The 17,527-nt window shown below is 42.7% G+C and overlaps 1 protein-coding gene across 1 annotated transcript in view; it reads right to left on the bottom strand.

Moving 5' to 3' along the window:
- The window catches only part of DYTN (dystrotelin), a 45,643-nt gene that overhangs the window by 21,500 nt on the left and 6,616 nt on the right, over nucleotides 1–17,527 (bottom strand). The window contains exons 2-8 of the mRNA XM_037043498.1: nucleotides 17,400–17,474; nucleotides 14,361–14,562; nucleotides 11,769–11,854; nucleotides 11,150–11,250; nucleotides 5,050–5,121; nucleotides 4,641–4,804; nucleotides 1,129–1,240 (exon numbers count right to left, since the gene is read on the bottom strand). Coding sequence (XP_036899393.1) covers nucleotides 1,129–1,240; nucleotides 4,641–4,804; nucleotides 5,050–5,121; nucleotides 11,150–11,250; nucleotides 11,769–11,854; nucleotides 14,361–14,562; nucleotides 17,400–17,474 — 812 coding nt within the window. The remainder of the gene's footprint in view (nucleotides 1–1,128; nucleotides 1,241–4,640; nucleotides 4,805–5,049; nucleotides 5,122–11,149; nucleotides 11,251–11,768; nucleotides 11,855–14,360; nucleotides 14,563–17,399; nucleotides 17,475–17,527) is intronic.

Below are 17,527 nucleotides of genomic sequence, written 5' to 3'. Positions count from 1 at the left end.
TGTGGATTTATCTCCAGGAAAATGCTCATATATTTCATTCTGTATAAAACCTCAGTGGATGCCCAGACCCCTTAAAGTCCGCCCACCAACCCCACATTGAGAACTTTTGTCCCCTACACCCCCAAAAAGGCAAAGAAGGAATACAAGGAGTTGGTATGGATTTTCAGCACTTGAAACCTGAAGTGTAACAACAAGTGACCACACGGTGTCAGTCTAACGCCGCTAAGCCCTGTTTCTCCCCAGGCTCTTAGAAACAGCAAGATCACATGCCAAGGAACCCAAGGATTTTGGTAATAATGTAGTTTGGTAAAGCAATGCCCACTGGGAATTACTTGGCAGGACACAGGCACCTGACTGTTGTGGGCCACTCTCGTTAAAGGGGAGAATGAGAGAAAACGGTTCCCTGAAAAGCTAGTTCATCAAGACACTCCATTCACTATTGCAGTCCTTGAGGGTGGTGTCATCTGTACAGAGAGACTGGTCCACGGAAACTTTGTGATGTGAAGAAAGTGTCCTTTTTTGAACAAACTTCAATGCTTTTTGTTTAACAGTCACTATCCCATTTCTCTTTCTTCTTAGAAAGACCTGAATTCTCCTGTTTAATATTGAAATTTTTCTTCGAAACATTTTAGTTTTATACTGTTCCACTTAAGATGGTGATAGTTATCTTTCTCTTTGATTTTTTTCCTAGAGAAAAAAGTACCTGATGCCTTGGGCTCAGGAAAAATCATGTTCAGAAGGAAAACACCCCCACTGAACTAGCAGCTAGGAGCCTTGTTGCCTTACCTTCCCCAACCAGAGCCTTTTCCCTTTAAATCCGGGCCCACTGCCCATGCCTCCCCGCCTTACGCCTCAGATATTTTCTACCACACAGTCCGAGACCGACGGCTTCCGACTCACCTCCAGTCAGCCTTTTCCTGCCTCCAAAACGTTTAACTAAAATTTACAATGTTAAAAAGTTATATTGAGAGATATTTAAGGTTTCCTTTGCCACTTCCTTAGTCTTAGATATTTATCAAGCATGGAAGGAACAGAATTTGTGGTTTCAGTGTAGGGAAAGTTTTTCAACTGCTGCAGCTGGTACTAATGCGACTCTTGAACAGTTTGCTGCATTAAGGGAGGTGTTACCTGGACACGGTGCTCACTCACAGGATGAGACGTCCGGTGGGACTTGCTGTGCAGACCAGATAAGAAGCACAGCTGGCAGATGTCAAAGTCGAGACACTTGAGACAGCGGTATCTGCCGATGACAATGGAAGCGCGGCTGACATTACTACTAGTAGGCGAACAAAGAAAATGACATTCGGGTGGAAACTGAGCAGAAACACACAGGAGATGTCTGAGCTGCCAGGTGCGTGCGACATTTCTCCCAGATTTTGCAGGGGTGGATTCTGAATGGCTCTGATGTGTTTATCTAATCAAAGAAATCTTTGATGGTATTTTAAAAATATGGCATTATATTCATATAGTTTTATCCAACAAACTACAGTATAGACATCTCATTCATCCCTGCCCTCAAATATTTACAAATGTAGGGTACTGTGTACTACAAACTTTATGACAGACCCTTCAGACCCCCACTCCAATGACCTTGAAGTAGAAATGCACACTCACTGTTTTGGAGGCTGCCTAGTCCATTTGAGGTTTTCAATAACCATTGGTTGAACGAAGTCAAATGAATGACAGTTTCTTCACCAGGAAAATGGAACTGGTAAACCCTGCCCACTCAGCCTTGCAAGATGTTGACAAAGCTTTGAAAATTATTCGGCATGCATAAATGGGAAGGCTTTCACTTTTTACATGCAATGTATAATATAATAAAGTATTTTGATAAGGATTATTTGATAAGACACCCATACTGGCTGCTCTATCCAGCATTGTGTATGGTTGCAGTCAACTCACCTAGGACACTATGTTGACCCTGACCTTGCATTAATTCCTCCATGCTCTGAAACAACCAGCAGATTTATGAGAGGGGGTGTAGTGTGCATGATGAGATTAGTTTGTCATTGATGCCTTTACCAACAGAGAACTAAATTTTTTCCCCAAACTCATTTCAACCTTCAGTGACTATTACGGAGCAGAAATGGGACATGTACTGTGAAAATTTAACAGCTGACTTAGGAACAATCCTTAATTTTTGTACTTTCCCTTACTTTAGAAGGCCCGTACCCTCTTCCTGCTACCTCCAGATCCTATAACACTTCTCTGAAACAAAGAGCCTGGGGCTATTGCTGGAGTTCAGCAGAGCCAAAAACACAGGAGCAAGGCTGGGACAGTAACACTCAAGGTCAGGACAGTAACCCATTCCAGCAGTTTCTAAAAGATGCAGGCCACAGCTACAGGAGGCTTGTGCCATCATTTGACCCCCCCACCCCCTTCCTTAATTTGCTTCCACAGAAACTGAGGCCCAGAGAAGCTACAGACCTTGCCCAGCTCACCCAGCTATCTCATGTATGAGAACTGAACATGGCCTTGGACGTCCAGGAGGAAAGTCGGTTCCCACGAAGGCCCTTCTGTTCTGAACAGATAGGAGATCATCTAAAAAGGTAAAATGTGGCACTGGTTGCCCTCTCCCTCTGCGGTTCTTTGAGTGACTGGAGCAAATCATTCAAACTCTTTGAAACTCTTTCGTAATACAGGAATACTTGTATCTGCTATACATTACACATAATAATTTTGAAACAATTTTCAATGTAAAAGCTGTGTTTTATATAATTGCAAAGTGAATTCTGTATGTGCTCCAGTGTGGGACACATAGGAACTGCTTAGTTAATACTTATTTATTGGTTAAATGATTATAATATACATAGAACATAGTTAATAATATGCATGTTCCTCCACTGTCCAATATTAAAAGAGCTTATTTTTCATTGTAATGTGGAGATTTGTTTGGTTTGGCTTACTCGGTTTTCAACAGTCTTGTTCATTTATATATTTTATTATTTTAAGTTCAGTTATGGGATAAGAGCTTTTCGTGAGTGAAGTTTCACTGTGTCAGAATTCTTTTCGAACCCAATTTATTTTCTCAGCAAAATTAAAACAAGTTTCCCAGTTTCTTAGAGGGTCCAACACGTTTAAGATTTGGGGCTAATAAAAGTCTGAAAGTGCCGAGAAGCAGAGGGAGCAGGGGCCGGGCCTGAATCCTTCCTCCTCCTGCCCCTCGGGGGCCCCTCCTTGACTTGCTTTGGGCTGTGCAGGGGTCCAGAATAAGTCTCCCTAGAATGTGCCGAGCTGGCACGCAGACTATTTTGAGCTAAAAAAAAATTAAAGTTTAAGAAGGTTTTGTTTTTCTTTCCTGTTACCTGCCTAAAGGATTTCAGATAGAAAACCCTGCCTTGAGAAGGGAACCTTAGCATAGTTGCCTTCGAAGGCATGAACCAAGACCCGGGGGACCCAAGCGAGCCTATTTGTGAGATTCCCTGTGTGTCCCACTGTGTCTGGGTGGCGGAGCATTGCTTTCCACACGTTTCTCTTCCTCACCTGCCTGTGAATCGCCCGCTTTCCCTTGAAACCTCAGACCCCTGCCTCCCTCTCCCCGGTCCAGAAAGGCACGTAAGCCGCAACTGCCCAATGTGTCTTCGGGTCTCTTATCCTCATGGAATCTCCATATGTGCCTCTGTAATAATTTGGGTTATTTTCTCCTGTTAAACTGTCTCATGTTAATCTGAGTACTAGCCCAGCTGGAACAACTTAGAAAAGTAGAAGAAAAATTGCTTTTCTGTTCCCAAAGCTACCTGGTGGTCCCAGCTCTTCTGCCCTTCCATACCTCCTGCCCCTCCCTGTACCTGTGTGTTCACTGACCAGGACAGCGGCGTCCCTCGTGCCTAGCCCGGGTCTGTTGGTTTCTTTTTTATTAATAACTCTAACTTCACTTCTTTATTGTTTTATTTATAGAAGGCCTAAAACATCCTTCCCTAAGATGAGATTTTTGGCTGTCGTCCTTAAAGATCTGACTCTCCTACCTCCAAACCCAGCTGTCAAATACGCCCTCTCTCTAGGCAGAGAAGAGACGTGGTGTAATCTGCTCCCACAAAGCTTGGCCATGGATTCGGGTCCAAGGGACATTCTCAGTTGCCTCCACAGGGAGGCAGCAGAGCATCGTGGTTGCAAAGCGAGGATTCTGGCTTCAGACCGCCAGCCTCTGCTGCCTGCTAACCACGTGACCCTAAGCAAGTTGTTTAGCTTCTCTGAAGTCAGGGATAATAACGCCACCTTTTGTAAAGAGTTAGAACAAGAGTAAATGAAATAATCCACGTGAACCATACAACCTAACAGTTACTCAACACTTAATAAAGGCAAACCATTATTACTGTTTGCATTATGGATGGCTCCAGGGTATTTAGAAGGATTGTTTGTGTGTGTGACAAAAGAAAATATTTTTTCCCTTAGAGGAATAAAAGTGTCTACTGGTTCGCGTATAAGTCAGTGGAAGAATTTAATATTCCATTAATTATAGAAGATGAAACACTTATCATCAACCGGGATCCTTCGTGGAGGAAATTAGTGTGATTTGTCTCCCAAATTAACTGAATCTCAGATGTGCGAGAAGGACCACAGAGAGGATCTAGAGCGACACAGCTATGGCTCTGGACCCGTCTGGGAATGACTGTCCACGCAGCACTGGTGAGCCACTGTACCTCAGTCCCGTGATTGGGAAGTCCCTGCATACTCCACACCGGACAGGGTGAGTGACCATTTCAGTGGCTGACAGCTGGTGGCAGGTCGGGAGCCACAGGAGGAGGGGAGGCTCGGACTGTAACCAGGATAGGAATTTCTCTTCTTTGATTGCTGGGCTCAGCACCTGAAACACAATGGCACACCTGGATGTGTTTCTAGAAATGATGTTGGTCTTCGGGATAGGTGAAAATATATTTTCCTCTTCGAGCTCTGCTGAAAAAAGTTCATCACATGAAAAGTCAGAGGCAAGTCTAGCCCTTCAAGCAGGTTGTCTGTCTGGGAGGTTGAATGGAGGATTCGGTCTGTAGTTTAAACGGGTCAGCAAACGTGCCAGCCTCTTCTTGCCAGGGACATTTGCATGGCACTCACCCCTTGGAAGCAACTGCGTACAGCACTCTCCACAGAGCCCAGAGCTCGACTCTCGCCCACGACGGCTGGGATCTACAAGAGGCAAGAAACCCCACGTCAGCTGTTAGGAAATGGAGGAATACGTGGACACGAGCACCAGCATGCCTGATCAGTGGTGCGCACAGCCATGGGGCCACAGGAATTGGGTGCCTGGGGTGGGCTGCGCCGTCTCAGTGCAAGCAAACGAGAATGTGTAGGTTTTGTGCAATGTGTGAAGAGACAAAAGGTGAATAAGCAGGAAGCTGGGAGGAGAAAAGAGGATGAGAAGAAGGTCTGGCAATTGGGCAATACAGGGACGGCTTTCGCTGTTGCTTATGATCTCAGTCAAATTATGTAACCCTTTTTTGCTCTTGTTTGCCTATGTATTACATAGAATGACGCTGTGTGAAAGTTCAGAGCAGGTTTAAGATAAACCGTTTCAGACACTTTCACATCATCTCATATTAACAAATGCCAATTTCTAGGGTAGGGCAGGGATCATTGTCCTGGTTTAAAACAAGAAGTAATTGAGGTTTGATATTCTGCCCAAGGTTAAACACAGAAAGTTACAGCCACAGGATTGAGATCTCTCTCCAAGACTCCTCGCTCCCGCGAGGTGCTCTCACAAAGCTTGGTCACACTCCAACCTTATGTGTACTCAAATGGCTCAGTCTACACCCACTCATGGGGTAGCCTTTCCATCACATTCACCATAAGGAAGTTAGCCAAGGGACTGAGGACCCCTCTGGGTCGCCAAGATGACCAGGAACTTGGATCTGACATTATCGATATGCACATTTACATTTACCTGTCACCTCCGTTTATGCCCCTTTTGTCGCGGGTCCTAATTTTGTGTCTGACATCTTCCACAGCACAGGCTGTCAGCAGGCACTGCCTGTAAACTCAGGAATAATTTCAAGACCCTCCTGCTGAGTCCATCAACTCGAATAAACATTCGTCTAATCAGGAAAGTGGCACTTAGAACCACTTTGCTGACAATTAGCCAGGCAGAAGTCAACAAACATTTGCGTAATAGTGACAAGCCGGCTTGTACTTTAAATTGATAATAACCCCAACACCAGCTGAACAGGAGTAAGGACCCTGTATGTTATTTAGCCTTTGTCTGAAAAGAATAGCTCATTACCCAATGCTGGTGAACTAACTGGACCACTTGTTTAGACACAATGAGCCCTGGGAAAGGGTTTGAACTAATTTGTGAAATAAGGAAAGTACCTCAGATGGGATGGACCTGCCATCTCCGGGATTCTGACACCAGCCAAGAGAAAGTCACTTCTGTAGTGGGTTTTAACCTATATTTTTGGCTCTAAGTGGGAGCGCAAAGATTTTGTGGATTAATTGCCCATTTGACTAATTTCTTTCAGGTGTTCTGGGGAAGAGTTAAACCTGACTAGAGGACACACTGGCACAGTCAGGATGCCACTTGAAATGATAATTAGAATTCTTGGGGGAGGGGTTTGAATCGCAGAGTGAGACCTGGAATTTTATATAGGACTCCATCTCTAAGTTCTTAATGGAAGTCAGTGGGATCATAATTTGCTATGCAAATTTCTTTCTTCCTAACAGCTTTCTCAGGAGCATAATAACGTGTTGGGGGAAGGCAGTGCTCTGTGGGAGCTGCCATTTCAGCAGCTCATTGACCTCAGTTGAGCCTGAAACAAGGGCAGATTTTTCGGGCCTGTGGGATGGGGTGTTAGCCTGAGGCCAGCAGTCAGTAGGCAAGAACAGGATTTCTACAGAAGAAGGAAAATGCCCCTCAGTTCATCTTAAATCACGCACATCTACACATGCCCGTCTTAGAAGCCTGATTGTGTAAATGAATGGACAGATTTTCCCACTCTCTGGTTCCCCACCAGCTTGGGTCCTGAGACGTGGGGATTGTTGAAGCAGCACCTCTGCTGCAGATGCTCCTTGAGACACGCCTGGGAGGTAGCAGAAAACTGGCATTAAGATCCACGCGCTCCCACAACCACCGGAATGGCTCTGGAATAATGACGCTTGATGTTTTAACCTTATTGATTTACAAAAAGTTATTGTACTTTTGAGAAGTATAAATATCTCAAACGTTGTTTGGAATTTTTTGAATAAATTAAACATTCATTATTGTGATCAATAAGAACATAAAATTTTATATTAAGACCAAAGCAAAGCAGAGGTAATTTGGGGTAGGTTTGCCAAACCATGCACTCTGTCCTAGAGTTCTGAAAACCATCCTCAACACCCACTCCCTCACTCCATCACCACTATCCCAGTTCAGATCCCTGGTCCTGCAGGGTACCCGAATATACCACCCCAAAATATGCCTCTTTGGCATAAGAATTATTTGAGCTAAAGGCCATCTACTGAGAACCAGTAGATGCAGGAAAAACTCTAAAAATAGGGCACAAGTTTTTCTTTTGTAAAGAAAGTGTAATTTTTAAAGGGAATTTCCATGTACCAAAGGTATCTCCCTCTCCCTACTAGGAAGAGATGAACTCTTAACAATGCTTATTATTAGATAAGAAGTAGGCTTCAACCTGAATAACAAACCTTACTAAACAACCTTTGTTCATTGTACTTTTCCTGGTCACCTTCTCATAACTTTCCTCTCCCACTTGGAGGCTCAGAATCTCCTTTTTTTTTGTTTAGCGTAGGATGGTGCAAAAGCCAGAGTTCTAATCACCTCTTTGAGTTACTCATCACTGGGTGCTCCAGTGTGATGCACCATGCACATGTTAATAAACTTGTTTGTTCTTCTCTTGTTAACCTGTCTTTTGTCAGTCTAATGTACAGGGCATAAGCCAGATGACTTAAGATGGATAGACAAGAAAAGATTTTCTTTCCCTCTCCTATAGCCTACACCCAGGAGAAAAATAACAGAAAGTTAGTATGGCTTTACCTGTGCAGAAAGTGTAGTGTGGGGATGTTACAGGAACTGGACAAAGAATGGAGACATGCTCTGAATGGGTAAAAGATAGAGTGGGATGGCCCCTACGTACATACAAGGCAATCCAGAGCCTGCTTAACCTATTTGCAAAAATGCTTGTTTGGCTACAATATTGTATATAATTTTAACATTTAATTAACATATTTGCTTTAAGGAGGTTAAATTACCTTGCCTAATAAAGACAGCTATATTAAAATTGTACATCTTAAAGCAAAGGAAATCATGGAAATCTTAACTATTTGAGTATTCTGCATTGCATTTTTTATAAAGATTTTATTTATTTATCTTCAGAGAGGAAGGGAAGGAGAGAAGGAGAGAAACATCAATGTATGGTTGCCTCTCGTGAGTCCCCTGCTGGGAACTGGCCTGCAACCCAGGCATGTGCCTTGACTGGGAATTGAACCGCAATCATGTGGTTCGCAGGCCCGCGCTCAATCCACTGAGCTACAGCAGCCAAGGCCTGCACTGCATTTTATTTATGCTTCCATTAAGCATTTGTTGAAGGCCTTAGCACCAGGCACTTTTCAAACCAGTGGCTAAATAAACATGAATGAGCTATAATCCTTGCCCTTAAGAAGCAGTCTAGTGGGGAAAGGATATGTCTGGGTAAAAATCACAACAAAGATCTCATCAAAATAAAAAGCTTCTGCATGGCTAAAGAAAACAGTATTAAGCCCTGGCTGTTGTAGCTCAGTGGATTGAGTGCGGGCTGTGAACCAAAGGGTCGCCAGTCAATTCCTAGTCAGGGCACATGCCTGGGTTGCAGGCAGGTCCCCAGTGGGGGCCACATGAGAGGCAACCACATATTAGTGTTTCTCTCTCTTTCTCCCTCCCTTCCACTCTGTCTAAAAATGAATAAATAAAATCTTTATAAAAAGATATTAAAATAAAAAGAGAACCAACTGTATGGGAAAGTATATTTTCCAGTGATACTTCAGACAAGGGTTTAATCTCCAAAATATACAAAGAGCTTACATGACTCTACTCTAAGAAGACAAGCAGCCTAATTAAATAGTGGGTAAAGGACTTGAACAGACACTTCTCCAAGGAGGACATACAGAGGATCTACAGTCACATGAAAAGATGCTCAACATCACTAGCTATCAGAGAGATGCAAATTAGAACCACAATGAGATACCACTTCACACCAGTCAGAATGGCCATCATAAACAAAGCAACAAACAACAAGTGTCGGAGAGGTTATGGAGAAAAGGGGGCCCCAGTTCACTGTTGGTGGGATTGCAGACTAGTACAACCACTGTGCAAAACAGTATGGAATTTTCTAAGAAAACTAAAAATGAACATGCCTTTTTTTTAAAGATTTTATTTATTTATGTTTAGAGGGGAAGGGAAGGAGAGAGGGAGAGAAATATCAATGTATGGTTGCCTCTCATGCATCCGCTGCTGGGAACTGGAACCGGGAACTAGCCTGCAACCCAGGCATGTGCCCTGACTGGGAATCGAACCGTGATCGTGTGGTTCGCAGGCCCGCACTCAATCCACTGAGCTACACCAGCCAGGGCCTTGAACATGCCTTTTGACCCAACAATTTCACTGCTAGGATTATATCCTAAGAACCCTGAAACACCAATCCGAAAGAACCTGTGTACCCCAATGTTCATAGCAGTACAATTGACAATAGCCAAGTGCTGGAAGCAACCTAGGTGCCCATCAGTAAATGAATGGATCCGAAAACTATGGTACATTTACACAATGGAATTCTATGCAGCAGAAAGAAAGAAGGAGCTCCTACCTTTTGCAACAGCATGGATGGAACTAGAAAGCATTATGCTGAGTGAAATAAGCCAGGTGGTGAAGGACAAATACCATATGATCTCACCTTTAACGAGAACCTAAACAACAAAACAATCAAACAAGTGAAATATAACCAAAGACACTGAAATACAGAAAAGGCTGGCAGGGACCAGAGGGGAGAGGGGAGGGAATTTCAGGGGAAAGGCGGAAGGGTTTACAGGAACAAGTATAAAGGACACATGGACAAAAACTAGGGGGGTGGAAATGGGAGGGAGGTTGGGAGCACTGGGGAGGGTGAGCTGGGATGGGAGTAAAAGCCCAAAAACTGTACTTGAACAATTAAAATAAATAAATTTTAAAAAATGACAAGTACTATAACATAGTTATACACAGGGAGTTAAAGAAGCTTTTAGTGAGGAGACGACTAATATTTTAATGACCTTGAAAGATGAACAGTATTTGTCAAGTGAAAGGACAGGCAGTGGCGTTGCGGAGAGATGGAACTGCCTGAGGTCAGACCTGGAGAACTGGGGGCACCGTGGCACAGCAGGGATTTGAAATGCAGAAATGAAAAGTGCGGAAGGGCTGTGAGGAAAAATTAAACACTCTGGAAGAAGCAAAAGAAACCACTAGTGATCTTTTTTAATGGGGATGGTGTGAATCTACAGACCTAGGTGTCATTGTCTTTGTCTAGGCTATTCTACAACTCTGTAGAGATGGAAGTTAACTTGTGGAAAACTTACCTAACTGCAAAGAATTCTTATCTATAAACATGCGCATAAAGTCTCCTTCTCCTTTAACAAACAAACCTCCCCTTCTCCCCAAAGCCAATCTTCTTTTGGCTTCAAATTCATTTTAATGTTCACAATCCCTTAGTGTGGCTGTTTTTTGGTTATTTCCTTCAACTAGCTATAATATTTTCACCAGTGCCTCCTTTTAATTAATAAGCAAAATAAATTTTTGGACACATGTTCATTTGATATTTGCATGAGAATCATGATTTTACCTCTTTTTGAAAAGAGAAGGATTGGTTCAAATCATGCAAGTTTGCTTGTGATGCTAAGGACTTGGGCTTCGTTCTGTAGCCGTGAACGGCCAGTGAGGAATTTTAGGCATAGGGTGACATGTGCATTTTGGAAAAGTCACTGGCTGCAGTGCAGAGGTACAGCTGGAGAGGGAAGAGGCTTGAGTTGAGAAAACCAGTTAGGAAGTGATTGCAATAGATCAGACCAATATTCAGATAATAGCAGTGGCTACAGAGCAGAGGCATTGTGTGGAGAATTATATTAAGGCATAATTGACACTGTGAAAATTAGAGTCTTTGATAACAAATGTGGCTAATAGCTGGAACAAATTAAGAACTCTTAAGTATTAGAGATTTACCTGCTGCAGATCTGTTAGTAGGTTTCTCAAAACCCTGCGAGTCATGCGTGCCCCAGAATCATAACCTCCCCTGCGATTTTCTGCATAGAGCTGAAAAAGAGCTAGACACATAAGGGAGAAAAGAAATCTTTAAATTAAACTCTTACAATGTACCTTTGAAGAGGATAGGCTTTGAATTCTAAACAGTGTATTTGTGGGTATAAAGGGAAGAAAGCAGAATGTTCTCCACTCGATTCTTTGCTTTCTATTGTGAAGGCTTTCCAAAATAGATAATTTGATAACTGCTGAAGACCCAATTCCCATTTCAATTCCCGATAATTCAGTGCATCGATAATGAAGACCAGAAAGTTGGTAAACAGCAATGGAAGGAGAGTCCCAGCCTGTAGAGGAGTAATAACCACTGGCATCTGAACAATCCTCACATAAGTGATTATCAAGGATAACCACGTTGTGAATAAGAAGAAAGCACAGCTCAACATCTTGGAAAATTCCAAGTCATGCTGAGTATATGCTGAATAAGAGCCACATGGCTGGGATATACGGCTGAGTGAAGAAGATAATGCATTAGAGATTTAGAAGCCATTGCATTTCACACACTCAAAACCCCTGCATCTCTTACCTCTGTATTTTGTAAGAGGGCTGTCCCCTGAGAGAGCAATCAGGGCGGCGGCTGCAGTTGCAAGCTTGAGAAAACCCGTTCCCATGCTGCATGGCAACAAAGCACAGAGACAGGAATGGGAAAGGCAGGGTTATTCTTGGTGAAGTGGCTTCTAAGAAACGTAACTGTTGATGGATGTTTCTGATGTGGTGTTACAAGTTCAAGCTTCTTGTGGTCTGTTTTCCTCTATCTAGAATTTGACAGGACTAATAACTACATTAAAATATGCCATCACTCATTTATGTGTTCAGCTCATATTTATTGGGTGCCTCCTCGTTGCTAAGCACTGTGCTAGGCACCGGGGACAGAGGGGTCCACCCAGTCTTCGCAGACTGGGTGGTCTCGCTTCTTTAGGGACTCACATGCCTGGCAACCAAACAACAGAGACAAGGACCAAAAGGGACAAACGCTTATATATAAAGAAATCACAGGCCCTCGCTTGGAGCCTGGCCACCCTTTGCCCACTGGCTGTGCAGGTTTCACCCCTACAAAACAATGTATTAAAAGCGAGGGCATTTCAGGGGCAGGCACTGATATCAGGCGTGACTGTCAAAAGCTTAATGTTCAAGGAGGCTAAAGTCATCAAAAGATAACATGGAAACATGTTCATACATTATCTGTGCAATTAAAAAAACAAACAATAAACTAGAAAAGGAAACACTGTAAGGAATTTGTCAAATAGTTAAACTGTGCTTGCCTCTGTGAGGCACGCTTTTGGGTGACATTCCTTCTTCTGTACTCTTTCCTGTACTTTTCAAATTATTGTATTCACTATGAATTTTTAAAAGCCCATTCTAAAGGACGAGGCTGGCCAGGTCAAGCCACATGAGGTAAACAGAATGAAAGGAGACAGAAGAATGGTAAGCCCCAGAGCCAGCAAGACACTGAGAAACACACACGCTCATGCACGCACACACGCACCACTGACTCCAGGGCATGCACAATCAAGCCTTTGACATGGTCTAAATGGGTTTGTAGGTGTGATGAACTGAATGTTTGCTGCCTTCCAATTCTTACGTTGAAATCCTAACCCCCAATGTCATGGAATTTGGAGGCAGGACATTGGGCAATGATTAGATCACAAGGACAGTGTCCTCAAGAGTTAGATTAGGGGTCTTATAAAAGAAACCTCAGAGCCCCTTTTGCCATTTGAGGACACAGAAGTAGGTGGTCCTCTATGAAACAGGAAGCATGTCCTCACCAGGCACTGGCCAGCACCTTGGCCTTGGACTTCCCAGCCTTGAAAACTGTGAGAAATAAATGTTTGTTGTTCAAGCCACCTAGTGTTGGGAACTGCTCTGCCTGGTTTCAGGAGTTGTAACTGCCCTCCATGGCTAAGATTGAGTGAGTGACCTCAGGAATGCAAGCCACTTAGAAGACAAAGCTTGTCTCTGGTAGCAAACGCTTCCTCAGCTTACTTCCCTGCCCCCAAAGCATGGTCGGCTAGTCAGAGATGGGTAAGACTCCTCACCCAGAGAGGGGCAACCTAAGCCAGACTTGATCACTTGGGGGGCCGTCATGGAAGGACTCTGGGGGCTGTGACAAAGAGGGAGTGGTGGACCCTTGCCACCTGGCTATTCTGACATAGCCTGAGTCCCCATTTCCATCTGGGAGAAGCGCTTCCTGGCTCTGATCCACTTAAGCCTAAAACCTATGATGGGGAAGGTGGTGCAACCCTGTGCTGGAAAGGGCAGGTTCCCAGGGTGATGAGGCCTAAGAAAGAATATGTAAAAATCCTGTGAAACCTGCTTTGTTTAGAATGCTCTAATTTAAATGATAAGGGTCCAAGCAAGAAGTTTGTTCCTCAAAGTTTTATGGCTCTTTAGCTATCTGACCCTGACTGAGAATAAGCCCTCATAGTTCTTTGAATGCTATCTATTGTTTGATCCTTACCTGTATTCTTGTGCAAACGAACCCAATAAAAGCCTCTTGAGGAAGGGGCTCTCAGCCCTTCTCCTTTGAGGGATCAGCCACCTTTCCTTCCCAAGTAGATCATGTCTTGGTAGTTTCACTTTCATCCGTGGTGGACAGGGGGGACTTTGCAGGCAAAGTCGCCCCCACAACCTAGTCTAGGTAATTTGTGTTGTAGTAGCTCAAACAGACTTAAACAACAGGTTAGCCATCCACACATAGGTTATTCAAACTTCACATATGAAACAAAACAAAACAAAAGCTAATAATTGGTTACAAAGAAATAAGCAAGGAAATACGCTACTAGGGACTCAAGAGAGAAGTGCACATTTTCTCAACCATAGATGTATAATTGCCATAGCTAGGCCAGTGTACGTGGTCTCTAGACTGAAAATACGTTTGTACAGAAAAATATAATGTGAAACTTTTTTCCCTTTTTGCAATCCACGAGTCCTTTATATTAGTGAAGGTAATAAACATATCTTCTTCATTCCCCTCCTGAAGGAATAATGCATTTGTGGAAAACAAAGAAGCCACCTTATATATCCAACTGTAAGCAGTCGTTACACAACACCAAATGGTCAGTGACCGGTGGCAAAAAACTCTGCCACTGGGGTTGTAGTGCCACCTCTGTGCCCTCACCTGTCATATATCGTCGTGAGAAGGCTCAGAGTGAGTTCCGAGGCTCTGGGGTGCACCTGTCCTGGCTCTTGCGTCCTTACTCCCTGGAATAGCTCCTGGATGGCCTGGGAAAGATGCTTTACGGAGAGGGGGCTCTCTCTTGCTTCCCAGGAACTCTGACGTAGTAGGACGTGCTGAACCTGAGAGCTGTCGATCAAGTCCACTGTAGAAAGCAAGAGGAGAGATGAGTCTGATTCTCTGCTGGGAGCAAAAGGCTTCAAATAAAACAAATGTCACCTAGTGTTTAATAACTCTTTTTTTTATGGCAGACATTTCCTTCAAAGAAAATTAGATATGATCTCTGTTTGGATACATATCTCTTGTGTATAATTCAGATGTTACTATTCTGACAGCCGATTTGATTCTGGAAAAGCACATGTGTTAGTAAGACACAGTTGTAATGTTATTTTCAGTATAACCTCTACGATGTTGTTTCATAGAATGAAATTGAAAGGAGAAAAAGTGAAAAACTTGAAGAATAGCCTTGCAAGGAATTTAAGGCACTCTGGTGAAAGGTTGGGGAGAACATTTTTATATTCTTGAAGTCGATTGAGCAAATTTGCTGTTCATGTTCAAATATTGCTTTTCCTGTCTGCAGCCCAGCTACAGAAGCAATATTGTGTATCAAAATGCAATTGACTTAGTTAAAAAACCCAGTGATCTCTCTTCAAGAGCAGTTACTGAATTTAATATCAGGCTCTGTAGGCCCCACCTTGCCTCAGAAATATTTCTTTTTTTGACCTTGGTTCCGTTAGTATTATCATCTGAGGAAGGCACTGAATAAAACCAAAGTTGCTTACAAAAAAATAACGGCTTATTTTCTATATATATTTTTTTACCACTTGCTAAACATTTTACAAGGCAATGAATAGGAGGAAGAATGAAATAGAACCAACCCTATGGCTTCTTACACATGGAGGATGACAGACAAAATTAATAAACACCCAGTTGTGTCGTGTGAATGATGGGATGTCAGAGGCACCCGGAGCTGCTGGCACTTAAAACGCTTCAGCCCGGGCAACGATGAAACCCTGTGCTTTTCCCTACTTCGTAAATCCATCTCACAGATAAGAAATCTAGCAAGTCTAATAAAAATTTTTATTTGTTCTCTGGTACTGCTTTTAAGGGGAGAGTCTAAAGAAGTGAGGAGCAGGTTCCGGGATGTGACTTTAATAAAAACCTGGCTGCAGGTGGCGGAGGCTGCGGTCTTTTATCGTTCCTCAATCGCAAAATCTATCATCTCAGCCTGGCATGCTGCACGCAGGGCATTCGTGACTTCTGCTGAGAGTTCTGTATTACAGCAAAACAGATAATACTGGTATCCATTAATCTCACCACAAGATTTATGCAGCGATGCTCACCAGATCCCGCTGCCTGGGACTCACAATATGCTTTACCTCTGCGTATGGGAATTTTTTAGTTTCAAATTTTTTAAAGACTTTTATTTATTTATCTTTAGAAGAGAAGGGAAGGAGAGAGGGAGAGAAATATCAGTGTATGGTTGCCTCTTGTGCGTCCCCTCCTGGGAGCTGGCCTGCAACCCAGGCATGTGCCCTGACTGGGAATCAAACCACGATCCTTTGGTTCCCAGGCCCGCGCTCAATCCACTGAGCGACACCAGCCAGGGCTAAATTTTTATTTGGATGGTGTCTCTAGGTAGAACTTTGCAACTGCTAGTTTCATGTCTTATATTTCCCATGAGTATTATTTATATTCACTCTTTATGAGGCCAGGGTTAATAGAAAATACAAGAAGGTACATTCTCAGGTGACACGGTTTGCACCCAGGCTGTAGAGAGAGAGAGGCTTGCATAAATATTTGCCGCTCACTTCAATGGGAGCAATTCTCCAGGAAAATAGCATAACCGAGAGTGTGCAGTTTAGTGTGCCTACTCGGCCTTTTGTTGATCCCTGGAATAACAGTTACAAGTCCGTTTATTTGTCTTTGTTAGTAATCTTTTAAAGGTTTTTTGTTAAGTCGAGAATCCCTGCTTCAGAAGACAAGGCAGCGTGGAAAACGGAGAAACACAGAGTTGTTCTGGTTGAGGAGCAGGTTTTTGAGTTCCCTGGGCTTGCCGCTTCTTCCATTGCCACGCTTTGTGTCCCACGTCACACCCACACACACACTGTGAGCAAAGTTCGAAATTCCCTGGTCTATCTCATTGATTAGGCAGAAAGCAAAATATAAAAGAATTCAACCTTTACAAAAAATGGCATGTATATATAACACAGGTTTTTTTCATGTCTGATATGATAATGTTATAAGTCATTTCACATTAAGTGGTTTTTTAAAAGTATAATACAGACTTATTAGAAATCAATAATTGTAAACATGCAGAATGTCTGTTGTTTTCCATAGCCAGGATCCAATTTATTTCGTGCTGGAAAATTTTTACAGGGTAAATGTTTTTACAGTGTTTACTTTTTATTTTGCTTAGATAACAGTATAGGAAAAGAAAACTAGAGCTTTCAATTCGATATAAATTTAACACAAAAGAGAAGTTTGCAGCGAATTCTCAACATAGTTTTAAAATTTATGGCCCAAGGATTATTCATCTGAACCTACTTTTCTGCATGTTCAGAGAGATAAGAAGTACGACTTAAAAATGAAAACCTTGTATGGTAGAGGAAATTAAAAAATTTTAAACTGGAATCTACAAGTACAGATTCTAAACTCACTTACTTTGTAATTTTATTTTGCTTTGTATCCTGAAAAGAAAACTTTTTTTTGCAGAAACCAAATAGGAAAAATTTTTTAAAAAATCTTCATCCAGAAATTATTCTCTTTCAGTCAATGAAGCTGCCCTTAGGTTGACCGCACACGGCATTGCCCTCCCTCACACACGTACCCACCTTTGTCTTCTGTTACAAATGGAGGAAATGCACAAATCCAGCTCTGGAGTCTGACACTCACTCACTTACGTGAGTTTTTGTTTTCTTTGTGCTTTTCCATCGCACTCAGGATCAGATTATTTCAAGTGTTTCAGAGAGTTCTACTTACATTGACACAGGGTTTGCACAGACCGTAATTTGAAGGCTGTTCTATAAATGGAATTCTCAGTACTGTTAAGAGCATCTGCAAAAAAACCATGAAATAATGGATAAATGACTGTCTCCTTAGATAAATCC

This window comes from Sturnira hondurensis, unplaced genomic scaffold, assembly GCF_014824575.4.
Source record: "Sturnira hondurensis isolate 20B ecotype Veracruz unplaced genomic scaffold, ASM1482457v3 Scaffold0004136, whole genome shotgun sequence".
NCBI classification, from domain to species: domain Eukaryota; kingdom Metazoa; phylum Chordata; class Mammalia; order Chiroptera; family Phyllostomidae; genus Sturnira; species Sturnira hondurensis.
The sequence above is the reverse complement of the archived record's forward strand: the minus strand, read 5'-3'. Positions and strand labels throughout refer to the sequence as shown.